This window comes from Ursus maritimus, unplaced genomic scaffold (assembly GCF_017311325.1).
Source record: "Ursus maritimus isolate PB19 unplaced genomic scaffold, ASM1731132v1 scaffold_6, whole genome shotgun sequence".
Classification (NCBI taxonomy): Eukaryota; Metazoa; Chordata; class Mammalia; order Carnivora; family Ursidae; genus Ursus; species Ursus maritimus.
This window is the reverse complement of record NW_024426774.1, coordinates 47,978,149-48,000,697: the sequence shown is the minus strand read 5'-3', so window position 1 is coordinate 48,000,697 and position 22,549 is coordinate 47,978,149. Positions and strand designations below refer to the sequence as shown.

The 22,549-nt window shown below is 39.6% G+C and overlaps 1 protein-coding gene and 1 pseudogene across 1 annotated transcript in view; one reads left to right on the top strand and one right to left on the bottom strand.

The window, feature by feature from the left end:
* Window positions 1-22,549, top strand: part of ALMS1 (ALMS1 centrosome and basal body associated protein) — a 216,998-nt gene that overhangs the window by 143,550 nt on the left and 50,899 nt on the right. Inside the window, exons 14-16 of the mRNA XM_008700492.2 lie at window positions 4,295-4,465; window positions 7,734-7,871; window positions 11,490-11,660. Of these exons, the coding sequence (XP_008698714.2) occupies window positions 4,295-4,465; window positions 7,734-7,871; window positions 11,490-11,660 (480 nt within the window). The remainder of the gene's footprint in view (window positions 1-4,294; window positions 4,466-7,733; window positions 7,872-11,489; window positions 11,661-22,549) is intronic.
* On the bottom strand, window positions 8,598-10,695 carry LOC103671733 (annotated as a pseudogene).

Genomic DNA, 22,549 nt, shown 5'->3' with positions numbered 1-22,549 from the left:
AAAGAGATAAATATTCTAAGATTCCACTTATATGGGGTACCTAGAGTAGTCAGATTCACAGAGACAGAGTAGAACAGTGGTTACCAAGGGTTGAGGGGAGGAGAAACGGGAGTTATCATTTAATAGGTATAGTTTTGGTTTGTGAAAATGTGTGAATTCTGGAGATGTAGGATATGATGGTTGCACGTAAGTGTGAATGTACTTAAAGCCACTGAACTATATACTTAAAAATGGTTAGAATGGCAAATTGTATGTATATTTTACCACGATAAAAAAACGCTAAAAAAAATACTGGAAAAACTCTAATAGAATTTTTTTTTAAGATTTTATTTATTTATTTGAGAGAGAGAGAGAGCATGAGAGAGGTGAGGGTCAGAGGGAGAAGCAGACTCCCCGCCAAGCAGGGACTGACACGGGATGCAGGGCTAGATCCTGGGATCCGGGATCATGACCCTTGCTGAAGGCAGTCACCCAACCAACTGAGCTGCCCAAGTGCCCCTCTAATAGAATTTAAAAAAAATATATTTTTATTTATTTATTTGACAGAGAGACAGCCAGCGAGAGAGGGAACACAGGCAGGGGGAGTGGGAGAGGAAGAAGCAGGCTTCCAGCGGAAGAGCCTGATGTGGGGCTCGATCCCAGGACTCCAGGATCATGCCCTGAGCCGAAGGCAGACACTTAACGACTGAGTCACCCAGGCGCCTCTCTAATAGAATTTTAAAACTTGGTATCTATCTTCCAAATTACTGTTGAGTGTACAAAATTAGCAAAGTAGCATAGAACAAGAACAGGAGGGACACCTGGATGGCTCAGTCAGTGGGTTAAGCGTCTGCCTTCGGCTCAGGTCATGATTCCAGCGTCCTGGGATCAAGTCTGCATCGGGCTTATTGCTCAGTGGGGAGCCTGCTTCTCCCTCTGCTAGCTGCTCCCCCTGCTTGTGTGATCGCTCTCCCTCTCCCTGACAAAAAATAAATAAAATCTTAAAAAAAAAAAAAAAAAAAGAACAAGAACAGGAAACCAAAAAAAAAAAAAAAAAAACATTAAGATAGCATACAGTCAAATGAATGGATTACAGTGAAATTTTTTAGCTGTGGTAAATAGCATACATTGGCATTTTATCATACATGCATTTAATTTAAGCATGTTCAATTACATATATTTAACAAAAAAGGAGAGAAAGCATATGTCTTTTAGCATATGTCTGTGCAGGAGTTGGGGGCGCCTGGGTGGCACAGTGGGTGGAGCGTGCAACTCTTGATGTCTGGGTTCTGGGTTCAAGCCCTGCATTAGGTATAGAGATTCCTTAAAAATAAAATCTTAAAAAAGTTGCAAGAGTTGTGTGCAGTCTATATTCTCTAAACGTATTATGATGGAATTTGAGATGGGTGATGGGAAACCTCTCTTTTCAAAGTTTACTGTCCTCATTTGCCTTTTATAATAGTTTAAACAGTTTATCTTGATTCCCTGAGAATGATTCTAGAGTTAAAGTGTCTTTTTGTTACAACATGGCCTCTAAACACAAGCCAGGTACTTCATCGGGTGCTCAGAAGCAGGCACAGTGATTTGTTGCAAGCCAAAAGGGAAAAGTACACTCTGGTGAATTTGTTGAGCCGATAGGATGTCAATTTCAACTGGGTGCTTTTTTTAAGGAACCTTCCTGGGGTAATTTCAACCTTGTATGGTTTTTCATTTTATATGCTGACTCTAAACTCAAGATTCCATTAAAAATTTATCTTGAATTGAGTGGGGAAAAAAAAACCCAGATGTGAAACTACATACATTGCATTCCCTGTATATATTCATTCCAAAACATATAAAACCAAAGTTTGGTGGTTTGGTTTTGTTTTGTTTTTCTTAAGGTGACAAAAGCTTTCAGTTCATGTTCATATTTTTCTTCAACCCAAAAGTATTAAAGCTCTTACTGTGTTCCTGGCAGATACTATACTAGGTGCTACATTTACAGAGGCAAAATAAACATGGTCCCCAGTTTATGGAGTATGTGGAATGTTGTTACAGGTAGTAAACAAATAGACCACAAATAAGTACTTAATTACAAATGATAAGTGTTAAGAAAATAAAGTAGAACTGGACGAGAATAATAAAAGTACCCAGTTTAGTTTTAGGAGCTCCTAAAGGCCTTTGCAAAGAAAAAACTTTAGAGATGAAGTCTGTAGGATAAAGGGGGTTAGGTAGGCAAAGAGTAGAGAATGACGGAATGGGCAAAGCTCCTGAAACAGGAAAGAGCTTGATGCACTTGACAAATGAGAATGCAGTGTGGTTAGAGCAGAATGGTGGTTAGATATGGTTAGGTAGGTAGGCCCAAGATCATTCAGTGTCTTGTAAATCATATTAAAACATTTGTATTTTATTCTAGTAGGCAGCTGTGGTTTCATTTACATTTGTAAAATTTATCTGGCTGCTAGATGGAGAGCCACTTCATAGGTGGGAAGGCAGGGAGCCAAGGTGGGAATGCTAGAAGCGTGGGGATGAGGATACCAGTTAGTCAGAAGGCTATTGACCATAAACAGAGTTGGTTTACACATTTAAGGTTGTATACAAGGGTGCCACATAAAAGATGGTACTGTTAACATCATATGGACATATGCTATTTTTTATGAAAATACACAGGTGAGTATGAAGTTTTCAGATCTCCAGTTAGAGTTCCAGAGCAGTGTTAACTCCCTTCTTGCCCCAAACAAAAATCTATACTTACACGTCCTACAGCTGTGCTTGGATGCCTGAAAATAAGTACACATATGCTTGTTGGCATACACACATGCATGTGGCTACACTGTCTTTCAGTTGCCTGTCAGCTCCACTGACTTGTTTCTCTTCCTCATGCACCACTGCCCTCAGGGACTTATTGTTCCCCCCCTGACTGTGAACCTGACGTACTCACCTCTCTTAGAGAACAAAGGGTGGTGGTGAAGAGTATGCATGTGCTTGTTGCTGGTGGGGTGTGTTCTCTGGTATCTGGAAGTATTTGTGAGGAGAATGAGCCCCATGTACAGTTGTGTTGTTGTACCATAATGTATAATATCTTAATATCTTTAATTAAGAAAGGGACACCTTTTTCTAATTTCTTCCAAAGGTGCTGTAAGGACTAGTCGTGTCTTAAATGCTAGAATCTGAAGCTCAAAAGAAAGATCTCAGCTAGAGATACATATTTGTTGGTCATCAGCATATAGATAGATAGTGTTCCATCCATTAGTAATTGATGAGTCCACCCAGGAAGAGAAAAGAGTTCTGACCCCTGGAGGAACTCCAGCATTGAGAGATTTGGTAGAAGGAAGGATACTAAGGATTTGCCAGAGAGGTAGGGAGCAAATGAGAGAAAGTGATGTCACAGCAGCTGAGAATAAGCCCAGTTTAATCTGTACATATAACCCAGCAGACTTAGGATCCTTGCAATCTGTCCTAAAAAATGCTTCATGACTTAATTACATTTGCACTGTACTAATGAGACTGATACTCAGCTCTTATTGTCATATATGTTTTAGGTGCTCAGAAATGTACTTCACCTCTTTTTATGGCATGGATAAACTTCTCTTACCAGTGGACGTAGGAATATTGAGATGTTTTTTAAAAGAAAATAAAATTACTTTCCGATCTTGTATTTCTTTATCACATAAGGTTTTCCTTTCAGTGTTTTGTGTCTTGTATTGTTGCCGGATTAATCTTCCTAAAACATAGCTGATTACATTTTCCCTTTATTAAAAATTTTTTGAGGATGTTACATTTCATGTACAATAAAATTTGTACACTCTTTAGCCTGGGATTCCATGCTCTGCTGAATTTTGCCCCAAACAATTATTTTTTAGTATTTCCCACCGCTTTCTTTAATGTATTCTGTAATCTGGCCTGACCACAAAGTGGCTGCTGTTCTTACATACTTTTTGCTTTCGTGCCTCCTTGTCTTTGCTCATGCTTCACCTCTCCCTAAAATGTCTGTCTTCCTTCCTCTGCATATTTCAAAAAGTCTACATATTTTCCAGGTTACAGTTTGTATTCTTTCTTTAAAAAACTTCCTGAACTGGAAATTGTCTTTCTTCTGAACTGATACTCTATATATTTTCTGTCGTTTGCTGTCGTTTGCTTCTCCACCGTCTATTGTTGCAATTTGTTATACGTGTCTGACAGCTTCCATTTGACTGACATCGCCTTCTGATCACATTACAACATTCCTATTGCAGTACCTTTTTAATAGAAGCAGTTTAAGAGGTAAATTTTTTGTCTTTCTTCAACTTCATATCTACGTTTGTGTTAATTATACTACTTTGCCACTTTTCTGTAGGATCCAATGATGCCATTGCTCCAGACTTCCCGGCAGAAGTACTAGGCACGAGGGATGATGACCTGCCAGTCACTGATAACATGAAACATAAAGAGGGGATCTACAGTAAGAGGGCAGTGGTGAAGGCACCCTTGCCCGTGGGGGGGAAACCCCCTCAGAAAGATAATGCAGGTAATGCATTGGCTTTGTATATTTTGTGGCCTTTTTTTTTTTTCTGGTTATCCTAAATGAGAATACTGTCCAGTCTTTATCTTATTTCTGGTGTTATACAAACTTTTCTGTTAGCGATTTTATTGGGTGTAAACAAGAAGTTAAAATATTTATGAAATCTTTTAAAATGCTTCACAGATTTCTTAAACCTAATAACTTTATTTTCACTATGGGAAATAAAATATACTGTAATTTTTGAAGTGAAATAATATCTAATCAGGTATATTTTAGAAACAAATCCATAGAAAATCTTGATTAAATTTGCTTCATGAATTTATCTGATCGTACAAACTAATATTTTCATAGATTGGATTTTGCAAGAAAGTATATGGCTCACCTGATGTTTTAAATTTTCTTTTCATTTTGGGGCTCCTGGGTGGCACAGTCATTAAACGTCTGCTTTAGGCTCAGGGTGTGATCCCAGCGTTCTGGGATCGAGCCCCGCATCAGGCTCCTCGGCTAGGAGCCTGCTTCTTCCTCTCTCACTCCCCCTGCTTGTGTTCTCTCTCTCGCTGGCTGTCTCTCTCTCTGTCAAATAAATAAATAAAATCTTTTAAAAATTAATTAATTAATTAATTTTCTTTTCATTTTGCTGCCAACATTGAAAAATAAGATTTTGGGCTTCCCTTGAAAAAATCAGAGTATCTGGTTGCACTCAGCTTGCATTCCCCCATGGCAATAATCACCTGCCCCTGGTGCATGGCTGTTCCCTGCAGAGAAGATATGCATTCTTGTGTTTGCTTCAAGTCCCCACACTTCTCAGAGCTGGTCTGCTTCATTCCACCTTATCTGTCTGGTCACTATGGGTATTTGAATTTTCAACCCTATCCCCAGATATAGGCCCCACTGTTTTATGAAACTTTTTAATCTTTAGAGACCTGCTTGATTTTTTTCCTCTGCATCCCTGACATTGTACTTCCCCAGTTGATACATGGTTGTATTTATTAAATGGAAACTGAAAATTCTACATGTCTAATTGCCTGTGTTGCTTTATTCCATTTACTGTTTTTATTCCTGTGCATAGCTATTAGTTGAATAGGTGCTGCTGATCCCAAGGCAATTTTTAAACATAGGATAGCTCTACGTTCCAGTCTGGGTACATATTGCTGATAATACATGCAATAAAGTAAAAAAATTCAGAAACATCCTTGAAATTGATAAACTCTAAATTCAGCATAAATGTTGCTATTAAAAAGAGAATGGCATCTCTGAGGCTTTACATAGGGAATCATATCTGTAATGTTCTATTTCTTAAGCTCTTTGGTAGACACATTATGTTATGTCTTTAGTAATCTCTGTTGCTTTTCTGATTTCTTTTTTGAAAAATATTCATACTTAGTGATGAGCTGAACCTCTTTTCGACGCATTGTAAAAACATAACCACTATTAACTGTTATCCTAGTTGTTTTATTGGTGATTTTTAATATATTTAATAATATTATTTTACACTTGTTTTCTCATATAATAAGAAAGAAAAGAGCTGATTTAAAAAAAACAATAAGGTTAGATAAATCTCTAGCAAGTATGACCAAGAAAAACAGAAAGAAAGTAGAAAATACTAAGCAATTTTAAAAGGATATAATTTCAGGAGATTTTTAAAAATGATAAGAATATTATATATAAAATCTAGATGGCACAGATGCTTTTCTAGGATGATATGAAATACCAAATTGTCTCAATAAGTGACAAAAACTTTGAATAAACCAAAGAACTGAAAAGAGTTGTTCATATCCACTTTTATACTTTGAAAAAGACATTGATTTTTTTTTTTAACTTGTGTCAAACCACTGAAGAACAGATTTCATTTAAAGTGGTATTTTAGGCTAAAATTAACAAGTCAGGAAATGACACATGTTGGCGAGGATGTGGAGAAAGGGGAACCCTCTTACACTATTGGTGGGAATGCAAGCTGGTGCAGCCAGTCTGGAAGACAGTATGGAGGTTCCTCAAAAGTTGAATGTCGAGGCGCCTGGGTGACTCAGTTGTTAAGCGTCTGCCTTCGGCTCAGGGCGTGATCCCAGAGTCCTGGGATCAAGCCCTGCATCGGGCTTCTCCACTGGGGGCCTGCTTCTTCCTCTCCCACTCCCCCTGCTTGTGTTCCCTCTCTCACTGGCTGTTTTTCTTTCTGTCAAAAAAAAAAAAAAATTGAAAGTAGAGCTACCCTATGACCCAGCAATTTTACTATTGGGTATTTACCCCAAAGATACAAATGTAGTGATCTGAAGGGGCACCTGCACCCCCATGTTTATACCAGCAATGTCCACAATAGCTGAATTATGGAAAGAGCCCACATGTCCATCGACAGATGAATGGGTAAAGAAGAGGTGATATATATACACAATGGAATATCACTCAGTCATCAAAAAAATGAAATCTTGCCATTTGCAGCAACGTGGATGGAACTAGAGGGTATTATGCTAAGCAAAATAAGTCAATCACAGAAAGACAGTGATTGTATGATCTCACTCATATGTGGAATTTCAGAAACAAAACAGAGGATCATAGGGGAAGAGAGGAAAAAATAAAACAAGACGAAACCAGAGAGGGAGACAAACCATAATAGACGCTTAATCATAGGAAACAAACTGAGGGTTGCTGGAGGGAAAGGGGGTGGGGGGATGGGGTAACTGGGTGATGGGCATTAAGGAAGGCACATGATGTAATGAGCACTGGTTATTATATGACAGGTGAATCACAGGCCTGTACCTCTGAAACCAATAATACATTAAATGTTAATTAATTGAATTTAAATTTAAAAAATGTTTAAAAAATAGGGGTGCCTGGGTGGCACAGCGGTTAAGCGTCTGCCTTCAGCTCAGGGCGTGATCCCAGTGTTCTGGGATCGAGCCCCACATCAGGCTCCTACGCTATGAGCCTGCTTCTTCCTCTCCCACTCCCCCTGCTTGTGTTCCCTCTCTCGCTGGCTGTCTCTATCTCTGTCGAATAAATAAATAAAAATCTTTAAAAAAAATGTTTAAAAAATAAAGTGGTATTTTATTTAAACCATCGTTGTACACAGAAAAATAGGAAAAGCTTTCCAATTCATGTTGTATGTTGTAAACCCACCATAATTGTCACAACTTAAAAGGTGTGATGGGGCCTAGGAGATGCTTTTTTTTCTTAATATATAAAGAGGTTTGGGGTTTTGTTTAGACTTTGGGGGGGTTACTTGCCTATTGTGTTTATTCTTTTCCTTCTCTGTGGAATTACATGATAATCATTATTCCAGATGCCCAAGTTCAAGTTTCCCTCATTGGGGATGAAGACATCTCAGATAAAAACCAGAAAAAGGAGATCTATAATAAAAAGGCAGTGACTAAGGCTGCCCAACCTGAAGAAAAAGAATCCTTGCAGAAAACAACTGAAGGTAACTGAACTGAATTATCTGTGTATTATTTTCTTCTGGCCTTCTAAAATGAATGTAGGCAGAAAAGTATTCTCTGTTCCCTTACTGTCTTCAGCCTTTGTCTTGCTCATATGTGAAATAGCATATTAGATACAATTTTTTGGCATAGATTGGCAGGTAAAATTAACATTTTAAAAGCTCTTTAAGACATTGCTGGACAACTTTGTGACTATAGTACACAAGTTAATCTCATTGCCGGAAATTCATATAATGGACTTTACTGATAAAAGAAACTTTACTGATAAGAAAATTCAGTTCCACAAGATGCTCACTCTTTAATACTATTGTAGTACATAAACCTTTTTCTCTAAGAATTCAGCTTGTTTACTTCTTAAGTACCTATCCAGTTAATTTACTTCAATGGGATTATGCTGATTAAAAAATGACCATAATAGCATGTTAAAGTTAGGATTTGTTTTGGCTCTGAGAGATGAAAACAAAGACAAAGTAACATTGACTTAAGACAGGAAATTATTTCACTTTCTTGTAAAAATCCAGATATGGGCTCCAGTGTATCAAGGAACAAAGCTGTTTCTCTCCTGTTGCTCCAACATTTTTAGCTTCCATTCTCATGCAGTAGCCATCTGGCCTGTATTCCAGCCAGCGGAAGGGAAAAAAGGGAAAGAAAAAAGTATATTCCTTCTTTAAATACTTCTCAAAAGTTACATGTACCATTCCCCTTCCATCCTATTGGCCAGAGTTAGTCACACATCCATACCAAGCTGTGTTGCCAGGAGGCTGGGAAATATCATCTTTATTCTGGTAACCATTTGCCCAGTAAAGTCAAGGTTTTATTTTATTTTTTTTAAATACAAAAATCTTCATTTTCTCATGTGAAAGAATCACATCCATATTCATTCTGACAGCTTTACCAGGCTTGGCCACCCAGTAGGTAACACATACCCTTAGTTATTTGGAAAGTTACTGCATGGCCCTTTAACTGATCAAGTTGGAGCAAAGTGGTCACTTTCCCGCAGTCAGACCCCGGCTTCATCTTCCACAAGGACACCTTACTCAGAACAGGCTGTGTGGTGCCTACAATTGAGTCTCGTCTCCAGATTATGAAACCAATGAAGTTAGCAGGAGTCTTGTGCCTTCTTTCATTTCAGAGTATCATGTTTACTGAAGTGAAGCTTTCTGAGTGGGGAGACCAAAGTACTGCCTGCTCAGTAAAACAAAACAAAACAAAAAACCCAACCCTGTAGTGCTCTAGATTGCAGGCAGGCAGCAGTAAGATAAATGTCAGTAGCCTGTTCCTGACAGATTATACAGCAGCCCTGGCTCAGGGATTTCTCTCCCTGCAAGGTTCTTTTTTTTTTTTTTTTTTTTTTTTAAGATTTTATTTTTTTAAGTCATCTCTATACCCAGTGTGCAGCTGGAACTTAGAACCCTGAGATCAAGAATCGCATGCTCTACCGACTGAGCCAGCCAGGCGCCCCTCCTTACCAGGTTCTTAAGATTGAAAGATTCAAAGTTGAATCTAAATAGTTTTGATGAATTTGCTGTGATCCAGGGGTGTTGGGACACTGTTTGAGAGTCAGCCTTTGGCTAGGGTTATGCTTCAGCTGTCTTGAAAAGAAGTCCCTGGCTCCCTCTTATGCAAAGCCAGGGAATAGGAATTCAACCTAGGATATTTTTTATAGATCTCTTGGTATGTACTTGCCTCAAAAGGAGGCTTCCCAACTTATTTATAGCAAAGAACTCCAAGGCTCCAGAGATTCACCCTTAAAGGGCATGCATTCGGCCCTTATTCGTCTCAGGGGGTAAGTGGTCCAGGATGCTGCAATAAGTGGGTGGTTCTGGAGGATGAGGGCATATACCGACTACACAAAATCTGTGAGCTTAAGTTTTCTAGTCGATTCAAGAAACGGGTTCTCTGGCATAATGTCTCCATGAATAACTCTCTTTGAATGATGGTAAGACAGGGCATCTGCCAGTCCTGTTACAGAAGAGTAGTAGTCCTTTGCTCATCAGACTAACATTCTGTGAAGTTCTCCATAGACAGGTCCAAGGGGTACATATTTTAGAATTAGGTCAACTAGTAGCATCATAGAAGTAGCCATACAATCTGAAAATATTTGGATGTCTAAGGTGGGATTGGATTTCTGCTTTTCTCAGCTGATGCTTACCTCTTACTTTCTCCAGTTGAGCTTTAAGTAATACTTTAAGAGCTAAGATACACTTGCTTTGTTTTTCTCTCCGCAAATAAACATTATCAAAATTTATTTTACCCAGCAGGCGACCAAATCAAAATCTTCCTAAGTCCATTGTTTTGGGGGGGTTGTGTGTGTGTGTGTGTGTGTGTTTTATTCTTCATTTTACTGTTTTGACATGAGTTCCTTTTTCAGAATTATTTCCAAGGGCTGATGGCTAGGGCTGCTCTTTGGGGTATTATTCAGTGACCTAGGGATAGGACTAAGGACACTGGTTGCCTGTAATTGCTTCTGCTTCAGAATCTGAAGTAGTCAATGGCTGGAAACGAGCTTTTGTGCTCATGAAGGAACTCACTGGGAGGAATTTGAAGGACACGGGATCCCCTCAGCCTGTCCACTCTATTGTCAAGGTTTTATTTTAGAGGAAAGGAAAATGGATTTCAGAGGACAGCTGGTAGTCTCTGCCAATATTATAAATAGAAACATTTTGGAGCATAATTAGCCACCTCTCTTTTTTTGTGTATTGCTTGTTTTCATAAGTTATGTTGTATTCTAGGCAACAGTTCAAAATCTTACCCCCCTTTTTGCTGTTGCTAAATGACCGTTTTAGTAACAGATCCTGTTAATCTCATAATCAGAAAGTTTTCATTGCCCTTAAGAATAAAATCTAAACTCTTTTAGTACAGGCTTTCAGAATAGTAAAATCAGCTCCCAAACAACTTTTTAGGCAACTCTTTTCCTTATAAATTCTATACTCAAATAAACCATAATATACTTGCTCTATTTCTTAGATGTTCAGTTGCTTTCCTGACTTTCTTATTTTCATATGTAGTTACCTTTGCCTAAAATGCCTTTCCCTTTCTGTCTCAATGTGTATCCCAGGTTAGCTATCTTCTAACACCCAAATCAGTTGTTACTCTAGAATTCTTTCATGATCCTCCTAGCTAGAAGTAGTTTCTCCCTTTTTCAGTACCTATACTTCTTTCTCTTATGCGGTAATTCTTTTATTTTGTATGACATCTGTTTTTGTATATTTTTTTAAATTTATTTTGGAGAGAGAGAGAGCATGCACATGAGACTGGGGGAGGGGCAGAGGGAGAGACTCTTTAAGCAGACTCCCCTGCTGGAGTCATCAGGCATGAAGCCTGATGCGGGGCTCAGTCCCACGACCCTGAGATCATGACCTGAGCCGAAATAAAGAGTTGGATGGTTAACCGACTGAGCCACCCAGACACCCCATGTTTTTGTATATTTTTAAACTCCAATTTGAGTTAATAGTTTCTAAACACATTTCTAAATGGTCTTTTTATGTTTTTTTCTTCAATACCAGTAGCAGTGCCTTTCACATATTAGATGCTTGAGAGGTATTTTAAAATATTTTTTGTCAACTTCTTGTCTGGATACTGTGTTAATTTACCTCTCTTAGGTTCCGGTGGTCGTGCTGCTGCAGAGGACTCAGCTGTACCACAGGACATAAAGATTGAAAGTCTGCCAGACACTAAAGCCATTAAACAGAAAGAGGAGATCCATAGTAAGAGGACAGTTCCTAAGGAAGCCTGGACAAAAGAAAAAGAATCCTTGCAGATAGATATTGCAGGTAATGGAATTGGGGCAGGGGGGTGGGGAGGGGAGTACGAGAGGAGTGAGAGAGAGACAAGGCCTTTGTCTGTGTGTTTCCATTTTATTCTTTTTTTTTTTTTAAGATTTATTTATTGAACCATGAGAGACTGTGGACTCTGGGAAATGAACCGAGGGTTTCAGAGGGGAGGGGGGTGGGGGATTGGGATAGGCCGGTGATGGGTATTAAGGAGGGCACATATTACATGGTGCACTGGGTATTATACGCAAATAATGAATCATGGAACACTACATCAAAAACTAAGGATATACTGTATGGTGACTCACATAACACAATAAAAAAATTATTAAAAAAAATAACCCCTCCAAATTCTTCCTTTTCTCTATTAATGGACACTTTCCTCCTTTGTTCTCTCGAGTTGCCTATGGTTTGCCATAGTTTGCTTGTCCTGAATTGCAATTCTTTTGCTATTCCCAAATAAACTAGATTTTGCTGGCTGAAAATAAATAAATAAATAAATAAATAAATAAATAAAATATTTATTTATTTATTTGAGACAGAGTGGGAACTGGGGGAGGGGCAGAGGGAGAGAGAGACTCCTCAAGCAGATTCCCCACTGAGCGCGGAGCCCAATGTGGGGCTCAATCCCAGGACCCTGAAATCATGACCCAAGCCAAAATCAAGATGCTCAACTAACTGAGCCACCCAGGCACTCCCCATTTTATTCTGATGATAACATTGCCTCACAATTTAAATAGACATCAGTTTTTCTTTTTCTTCTTTTTTTTTTTTGCTTTTTCATGCAAATCACTTCATTATGTAAAATAATTGTTACCTCTGAGAAGATACTGTGAATTTAGAAACAGTATTACAAATAAATACTGAAGGCTGATAATAATAGAAGTATCATGTCTCAGTACTGAAACGGGGAAACCTAAAATCTGAAGGCGTTCCAGAAGACTGTGATAAAGACAGAAAGAGCCTCAATACAAACTTTTAAAAAATAATAGTAAAAGCCAAGTAAAAGGCCATGTTTAACCATGGCCCCCTATTTCTAACATAAAAGAAGATATAGAACATAAGTCATTACTACCTAGCTGTCAAACTTCCTCTTAGAGGAAGATAGAACATACCTAGATAAGGAAAGAAAGAAGTCAAAGAGCTGATCTGTCCATATTGTATTTTGAAAACAGTCTGGGTGCAGCTGCTCACATCAGGATCAATAGATAAGCTAATATATAAGATAAATGATTTTCCACAGGGTGCCAAGACTACACACTGCAGAAAGAACACTTCAACAAATGGTGTTAGAAAACTGGTATCCACATGCAAAGGAATGAAGTTGAACCCTTACTTTTTACTATATACAAAAATTAACTCAAAGTCGGATCAAAGATCCAAATAAAAGAGCTAAATTAATTTAAAAACTTCTAGAAGAAAAGGGAAAAGCTTCATGACATTTGATTTGTCAAGGATTTCTTGGATTTGACACCAGAAGCATAGACAACAAAAGCAAAAATAAATCCATTATACTACTAGGAATTAAAAATTGCATTAAAGGACACAACAGGGTGAAAAGGCACCTTGGAAATGGGGAGAAAATATTTGGAAATCATGGTAATTGGTTAATATCCAGATTATACACGCAACTTCTATAATTCAACAACAAAGAAACCCAATTTAAAAATGGGCAAAGGACTTGAATAGACAGTTAGGATTCCTAAGAAGATATATGACTAGCCAACAAGCATATGAAAAGATGCTTGAAATCACTAATCATCAGAGGAATGCAAATCACAAACCACAATGAGATACAACTCCATACCCATTAGGATGTGGACAAAAAGAACAGAAAGTAATTGTCCCAGCAATGCAGAGGAATTGGAACCCTTGTGCACTGTTGGTGTGAATATAAAATGTTGCAGCTATTATGGAAAACAGGATCAAGGTTCCTCAAAGAATTAGAAATAGAATTACCACGATTCAGCAATCCTACTTCTGGGTGTATATCCAAAATAATTCAAAGCAACATCTCAGAGATATCTGCATACTTAAGTTCATCACAGCATTATTTACAATTAATCAAGTTATGGAAACAACCCAGATGTTCAACAGATGATAAAGAAAATGTGGTACATACATCCAATAGAATGTAACCTTAAAAATGAAGGCAATCCTGTCACATGCTGTAACATAGACGAACTCACAGACGTTGTGCTAAGTTGAAATAAGCCAGTCACAAAAGGACAATACTGTATATTTCACATATATGTAAGTATCTAAAGTAGTCAGAATTCTAGAAACATAATATAGAAAAGTATTTGCCCAGGGCTGGTAGAGGGGGTGGAGGGAGAATTGGTGTTTAGTGGGTATGGTGTTTAATGTTGCAAGATGAAGATGTTCTAGAGTTCTGTGGCACAGCAATGTGAATATACTTAGCACTGCTGANCCGTATACTTAAAAATAGTTAAGTTGGTAAATTTAATGTTATGTTTTGTACCACAATAAAAAAAAATGTATAAGATGAAAAAACTGCAACTCTGCAATGGGTAGTGTAGGAGACATAGCTTGGAGAAGAAAGATGGAACTACAATCTGTAAAAGCATATTCTAGAAGACAAGAAATTTTTTCCTTAATGTTTTACACTATGAATAATTATAGAAGACATGAGCTGTGTTAAATAAAGTTTAGATAATAACAAGAGGTAAAGAGATTCAGGGGATCAGAGAACAAATTGAAGGAAAAGAATTTTAACAGAAGAAGGAGATGAAAGCAATTAGAAAAAATAATTTGAGGAATGACAGTAGAAATCTTAACACAGTGGTAACTGTTAGTATCTCTAAAGAAGGTAACAAAAAATAAGATGTATAAGGAAAACCGAATCTGCAGTTTAAAAGGACCTACCCCAGTCCTAAGGAAAAATCTGTATGTAATAATCAACACCCAGACATATGTTGGTGATAGTACTGAACTTCAAAGAAAAAGAGTACATTATACAGGCATCCACACAGAAAAGGCAAGGCAAAAAAAACAAAAAGAAAAATCAGCAAGGAGACAGGCAGAAGAAAGGCAGGCTAAAAGAAGTGTAAGTGAGCTATTTTCATCCTTTAGGTTGATAAGTCAAGAAATACACGTGTAGGGGCGCCTGGGTGGCTCAGTCGTTAAGCGTCTGCCTTTGGCTCAGGGCGTGATCCCGGCGTTTTGGGATCAAGTCCCGCATCAGTCTCCTCCGCTGGGAGCCTGCTTCTTCCTCTCCCACTCCCCCTGCTTGTGTTCCCTCTCTCACTGGCTGTCTCTCTCTCTGTCAAATAAATAAATAAAATCTTAAAAAAAGAGAGAGAGAAAAAAAGAAAAATACATGTGTAAGTTATAGTATTTAAAATTATGAAAGTTATTTCTAAAAGAATTAAAACTATAAAATGTCTACAATATTTAGAAAAATGGTAGGAGTAACAGAGTAAGGGGAAGGAAAAAGAAAAAAGAAAATCTGTAACAAAAGAAAAAATACCGGGCACCTGGGTGGCTCAGTCAGATAAGTGTCTGCCTTTGGCTCAGGTCCTGATCCTGGTGTACTGGGATCAAGCCTCACATCCGTCTCCCTGTTCAGGGGTGAGTCTGCTCCCTCTTCCTCTCCCTCTGCTCATGCTACCCCCCCCTCTCTCTCAAATAAATAAATAAAATCTGAAAAGGAAAAAATACCATAAAACAGAGAATGGAGAACATATAAACATTGGGGCCCCTGGACGGTGCTGTCAGTTAAGCCTCTGACCTTTCATCTTAGCTCAGGTCTTGATCTCACAGTTGAAAATTTGAGCCCCACACTGGGCTCCGTGCTGGGTGTGGGGCCTATTAGAAAAAAAAAACAGGGGCGCCTGGGTGGCTCAGTCGTTAAGCGTCTGCCTTCGGCTCAGGGCGTGATCCTGGCATTGTGGGATCGAGCCCCACATCAGGCTCCTCCGCTGGGAGCCTGCTTCTTCCACTCCCACTCCCCCTGCTTGTGTTCCATCTCTCGCTGTCAAATAAATAAATCTTTAAAAAAAAAAAAAAAGAAAGGAAAAACAAAACAACACTATATATATTTATGGGATAAATTCATTAATTAAAAAAAACTCAGGTTAAAAAACAAACTCAGTTCCATGCTATATAGCAGACACATTAAAAGCAAAGTGACTCAGAACGGGTGCAAGTAAAAGGAAAACTAGAGACATATCAAAAAGAAATTTGGAAACATAATATTTGGAAGCACCCAAAGTGTTGCAGGAATCAAGGAGGAATATTTTTATACTGATTTGCAATGCACAATCAGGCTATAACACGTACATCTTCAACCATGAATTAGCATAAAAATATATATAAAATGAAAATGAAAACATTCTTAAGTGGGGAGAGGGAACTTTGGTTGGAGATGGGAGGAATGCAGAACAGACCGTAAACTAACAAAACTCTAGAGAACCCTCAAGGAGAAATGGACAATACAGAATAATAGTAGAGAGGTTGATTACCCATGCTTACCTCGTGAGAGATCATAGAAATGAAATTTTTTATAAAAAGCATAGTTAAGGGGCGCCTGGGTGGCACAGCGGTTAAGCGTCTGCCTTCGGTTCAGGGCGTGATCCCGGCGTTCTGGGATCGAGCCCCACATCAGGCTCCTCCGCTGTGAGCCTGCTTCTTCCTCTCCCACTCCCCCTGCTTGTGTTCCCTCTCTCGCTGGCTGTCTCTATCTCTGTCGAATAAATAAATAAAATCTTAAAAAAAAAAAAAAAAGCATAGTTAAAAATACATCTGGGAATAATGCAAATAATGAGGGTAATCTTTTTTTTTTTTTTTTTTTTTAATGATTTTTTATTATATTATGTTAGTCACCATACAGTACATCCCCGGTTTCCGATGTAAGGCTCGATGATTCATTAGTTGTGTATAACACCCAGTGCACCATGCAATACGTGCCCTCCTTACCACCCATCACCGGTCTATCCCATTCCCCCACCCTCCTCCCCTCTGAAGTCCTCAGTTTGTTTCTCATAGTCCATAGTCTCTCATGTTTCATTCCCCCTTCTGATTACCCCCCCCTTTCTTTATCCCTTTCTTCCCCTACCGATCATCCTAGTTCTTATGTTCCATAGATGAGAGAAATCATATGATAGTTGTCTTTCTCTGCTTGACTTATTTCACTTAGCATTATCTCCTCCAGTGCTGTCCATGTTGTAGCAAATGTTGAGAACTCGTTCTTTCTGATAGCTGAGTAATATTCCATTGTATATATGGACCACAACTTCTTAATCCAGTCATCTGTTGAAGGGCATCTCGGCTCCTTCCACGATTTAGCTATTGTGGACATTGCTGCTATGAACATTGGGGCGCATATGGCCCTTCTCTTCACTACGTCTGTATCTTTGGGGTAAACACCCAGTAGTGCAATGGCTGGATCATAGGGTAGCTCAATTTTTAACTTTTTAAGGGACCTCCACACTGTTTTCCAGAGTGGCTGTACCAACTTGCATTCCCACCAACAATGTAGGAGGGATCCCCTTTCTCCACATCCTCTCCAACAATTGTTGTTTCTTGCCTTGTCTATTTTTGCCATTCTAACTGGCGTAAGGTGGTATCTCAGTGTGGTTTTGATTTGAATTTCCTTGATGGCTAATGATTTTGAACATTTTTTCATGTGTCTGTTAGCCATTTGTATGTCTTCATTGGAAAAGTGTCTGTTCATATCTTCTGCCCATTTTTTGATTTGTTTATTTGTTTCTCGTGTATTGAGTTTGAGAAGTTCTTTGTAGATCTTGGATACCAGTCCTTTATCTGTAGTGTCATTTGCAAATATATTCTCCCATTCCGTGGGCTGCCTCTTAGTTTTTCTGACTGTTTCCTTGGCTGTGCAGAAACTTTTAATCTTGATGAAGTCCCATAAATTCATTTTATCTTTTGTTTCTCTTGCCTTTGGGGATGTGTCATGAAAAAGGTTGCTTTGGCCGATGTCGTAGAGGTTGCTGCCTATGTTCTCCTCTAGAATTTTGATGGATTCCTGTCTCACATCGAGGTCTTTCATCCATTTGGAGTTTATTTTTGTGTATGGTGTGAGATAGTGGTCAAGTTTCATTCTCTTGCATGTAGCTGTCCAATTTTCCCAGCACCATTTATTGAAGAGACTGTCTTTTTCCCACCGGATGTTTTTTCCTGCTTTATCAAATATTAGTTGCCCAAAGAGCCGAGGGTCCATTTCTGGGCTCTCTATTCTGTTCCATTGGTCTATGTGTCTGTTTTTGTGCCAGTACCATGCTGTCTTTGTGATCACAGCTTTGTAGTACAGCTCGAAATCCGGCATTGTGATGCCCCCAGCTTTGTTTTTCCTTTTCAACAGTTCCTTGGAGATTCGGGGCCTTTTCTGTTTCCATACAAATTTAAGGACTGTTTGTTCCAGTTCTTTGAAAAATGTCCTTGGTATTTTGATCGGGATAGCATTGAAAGTGTAGATTGCTCTGGGTAGCATGGACATTTTAACTATGTTAATTCTTCCGATTCATGAGCATGGAATATCTTTCCATCTTTTTATGTCTTCCTCAATGTCTTTCAAGAGTGATTTATAGTTTCTAGAATATAGGTCCTTTACGTCTCTGGTTAAGTTAATTCCAAGGTAACGTATGGTTTTTGGTGCTATTGTAAATGGGATGGATTCCCTAATTTCTCTTTCTTCGGTCTCGTTATTCGTGTATAGAAATGCAACTGATTTCTGAGCATTTATTTTGTATCCTGCCACGTTACTGAATTGCTCTATAACTTCTAATAGTTTGGGAGTGGCTTCTTTTGGGTTTTCCATATAGAGTATCATGTCATCTGCAAAGAGAGACATTTTGACTTCTTCTTTGCCAATTTGAATACCTTTGATCCCTTTTTGTCGTCTGATTGCTGTTGCAAGGACTTCTAGTACTATGTTGAATAATAGTGGCGAGAGTGGGCATCCTTGTCGTGTTCCTGATCTTAAGGGAAAGGCTTCCAGCTTTTCCCCATTGAGAATAATATTTGCAGTAGGCTTTTCATAGATGGCTTTTATGAGATTGAGAAATGTACCTTCTATTCCTACACTCTGAAGGGTTTTAATCAGGAAAGGATGCTGTATTTTGTCAAATGCTTTTTCGGCATCGATTGAGAGGATCATATGGTTCCTGAGTCTTTTCTTGTTGATATGATGTATCACGCTGATTGATTTGCGAATATTGAACCACGCTTGCATCCCAGGTATGAATCCCACTTGATCGTGATGGATAATCCTTTTAATGTACTGTTGGATTCTATTAGCAAGTATCTTGTTGAGGATTTTGGCGTCCATATTCATTAGGGAAATCGGTCTGTAATTCTCCTTTTTGAGGGGGTCTTTGCCTGGTTTGGGGATCAAGGTAATATTGGCCTCATAGAATGAGTTTGGTAGCTTTCCTTCTGTTTCTATTTTTTGAAATAGCTTTAGGAGAATAGGTATTATTTCTTCTTTGAATGTTTGGTAGAATTCCCCAGGAAAACCGTCCGGGCCTGGAGTTTTGTTATTTGGAAGGTTGTTTATCACTGACTCAATTTCTTCATAATTAATTGGCCTGTTTAAGGAATCAATTTCTTCCGGTTTCAATCTTGGTAGTTTATAGGTTTCCAGGAAGGATTCCATCTCTTCCAGATTGCTTAGTTTATTGGCATATAGCTGTTGATAAAAATTTCTAATAATCCTTCCAATTTCAATGGTGTTCGTCGTGACCTCTCCTTTTTCATTCATAATTTTAATAATCTGGGTCCTTTCTCTTTTCTTTTGGATAAGTCTTGCCAGTGGTCTGTCAATTTTATTGATTCTCTCAAAGAACCAGCTTCTAGTCCTGTTGATCTGCTCTACTGTACTTCTGGTTTCTGCTTGATTGATTTCAGCTCTAATTTTGGTCAACTGCTTCCTCGTGCGTGGATTAGGCCTGTCCCTCTGTTGCTGTTCCAGCTTCTTGAGGTGAGAATATAAAAACTGCATTTTAGATTTTTCTATTCTTTTGAGTGAGGCTTGGATGGCTATGTATTTCCCCCTTAGGACTGCCTTTGCAGTATCCCATAGGTTTTGGACTGTTGTATTTTCATTCTCATTGGTCTCCATAAATTGTTTAATTTGATTTTTGATTTCCTGGTTTATCGAGTCATTCCTGAGCAGGATGGTTCTTAGTCTCCAAGTGTTTGAGTTTCTTCCAAATTTTTCCTTGTGGTTGAGTTCCAATTTCAGAGCGTTGTGGTCTGAGAATATGCAGGGGATAATTTCAATCTTTTGGTATCGGTTGAGACCTGTTTTGTGTCCCAGAACATGGTCTATTCTTGAGAATGTTCCATGGGCATTAGAATAGAATGAGTATTCTTTGGTTCTGGGGTGTAGTGTTCTATATATATCTATGAGGTCCAACTCGTCGAGTATGGCATTCAAAGCCTTTGATTCTTTGCTTAGTTTTTGCCAGGGTGTTCTGTCTATTTCTGAGAGTGGAGTGTTGAGGTCCCCTACTATTAATGTATTTTTATTTATATGTCTCTTTATTCTGGTTAAGAGTTGGCTTGTGTATCTTGCTGCTCCCCTGTTGGGGGCATATATATTTATAATTGTCATATCCACTTGTTGAATACTTCCCTTAAGAATAATATAGTGCCCTTCTGCATCTCTAACTATAGTCTGTAGTTTAAAATCCAATTTATCTGATATGAGAATTGCTACCCCAGCTTTCTTTTGAGGTCCATTTGCGTGAAAGATGGTACTCCATCCCCTTACTCTCAGTCTGAATGCATCTTTGGGTTCGAAATGAGTCTCTTGTAGACAGCAAATGGATGGGTCATTTCTTTTTATCCAATCTGCAACCCTGTGGCGTTTTATGGGATGGTTCAAACCATTTACATTAAGACTGATTACTGAGAGATATGATTTTAATGTTGCCATGTTGCCAGTAAAGTCTTTGTTTGTATTGGCTGTGACTTTCTGTTCTGTATCACTCTTGGGGCCTTTTTACTTTTATAGAACCCCCCGTAATATCTCCTGTAGGGCTGGTTTCGTGGTTACAAAATTGGTTAGTGACTGGCGATTCTGAAATGTCTTTATTTCTCCATCAATTCTGAATGACAGCCTTGCTGGATAAAGGATCCTTGGCTGCATGTTTTTCTCTGAAAGAGCTTTAAATATGCTCCCCCAACCCTTTCTCTCATTCCAGGTCTGTGTAGACAGGTCTGACGTAATTCTGATGCTTTTGCCTTGGTACGTGAGAAATTTCTTTGCCCTGGCCGCTTTCAATACTGTATCCTTGCATCTAATATTTGCGAATTGCACTATGACGTGACGTGGCGTAGGTTTGTCGTGGTTGAGCTTGGGAGGGGTCCTCTCTGCCTCTTGGACACGAATGTTTGTTTCCCTTGCTAGATTAGGGAAGTTTTCAGCTACAATTTGTTCAAATATCTCTTCTAGACCTCTGTTTTTCTCCACCCCCTCGGGGATGCCGATGATTCTAACATTGGATCGTTTCATTGAGTCAGTAATCTCCCGTAACCTACATTCGTGGGCGTGGATTTTTTTAAGACCATCTTCTATTTTCATTTTTTCCTCTATTAACCCATCCTCCAATTCACTAACCCGTTCCTCTGCTTCTGCGACCCTGGCCGTCAGAGCCTCTAGTTTTGCCTGCATTTGGCTCATAGAATTTTTAATTTCTGTCAGATTCGCTCTCATTTCTGTCCTTAGGGATTCTATATTCTCAGTAACCTTTTCGTTAATAGTTTTTTCAATTCTACTCATCATTTTGACCATCGTTACTCTGAATTCCATTTCTGATAATTTGGTTACATCCATATCCATTATTTCTGTGGCAGAGGCCACAGAATCACTGTCTTTTCTTTGCTGGGGGGGGCTTCTCCTTCTTGTCATTCTGATGAAGAGAGGTTGCGGGGTTTCCAGAGCCCAAATTATTGACTGGGTCCCAGGCCGTGCCCCTTGTTTTATAGGGATCTTAGGGATGTGGGCTTCTTCTTTAAAGATTTTATTTATTTATTTATGTGGCAGCCAACCAGCGAGAGAGGGAACAGAAGCAGGGGAGTGGGAGAGGAAGAAGCAGGCTCCCAGCGGAGGAGCCCGATGAGGGACTCCTTTCCGGAACGCCGGGATCACGCCCTAAGCCGAAGGCAGGCGCTCAATGACTGCGCCACCCAGGCGCCTCGGGCTGTGGGCTTCTTGATTTTTCAGCCTGCCTTCTGTGTTCTGGGGGAGGGGCCTGCCGCGCCAATACTCAGGCAACCCTGTTTGGGTAGAGTCTCCGTGTCCCCTGCGAGGGAGGATGGGGATGGGCACACTGTGAGCCGGTATTTCCAGGCTTTTGTTCTCTGGCGGCTTTCCCTGGCGGTTTGCTGTGCCTCTTCTGAGAGTCAGAGCAGCAGCGGCCAAATTTCAGCCTCTGTCACAGAACAGAGGGATTGCGGCCTGTTCTCTACTAATGTTCTGGCCACTTTAACTCTGTTACTGTTGGTGCTGCTCAACCCTGCAGCGTCCCGGGATGTGCGCCCCACACCCAGAAGTCCACAGCCCCCTCACTTCCAGGGCCGGGCGCGTCTCTGTCCCTTGTGTTTCTAATGCCGCCAGCCGCCAGCCGCCCCGCGCGCCTCCGGATCTCCCGGTCTCAGTCTGATCCAGTGAGCGCACCGGGATTCGTTGTTCGCGAGATGCCTGGTGGCGCGCACCAGGCTCACGGTCTCAGTCTCCTGTTTTGCGGTGCCGTCCGATGAGCCCCCCTCTCCGTGCAAGTGGCTACCGCTTCAGGCTCCAGAGCCAGGCGGCTCCCTCCCATACAAGATTTATCTTCCGATATCTGTGCACAGTTTCATGGCTCCCCGCTTCGTACCTCAATACTCAGCGCTGGAGATGTTCA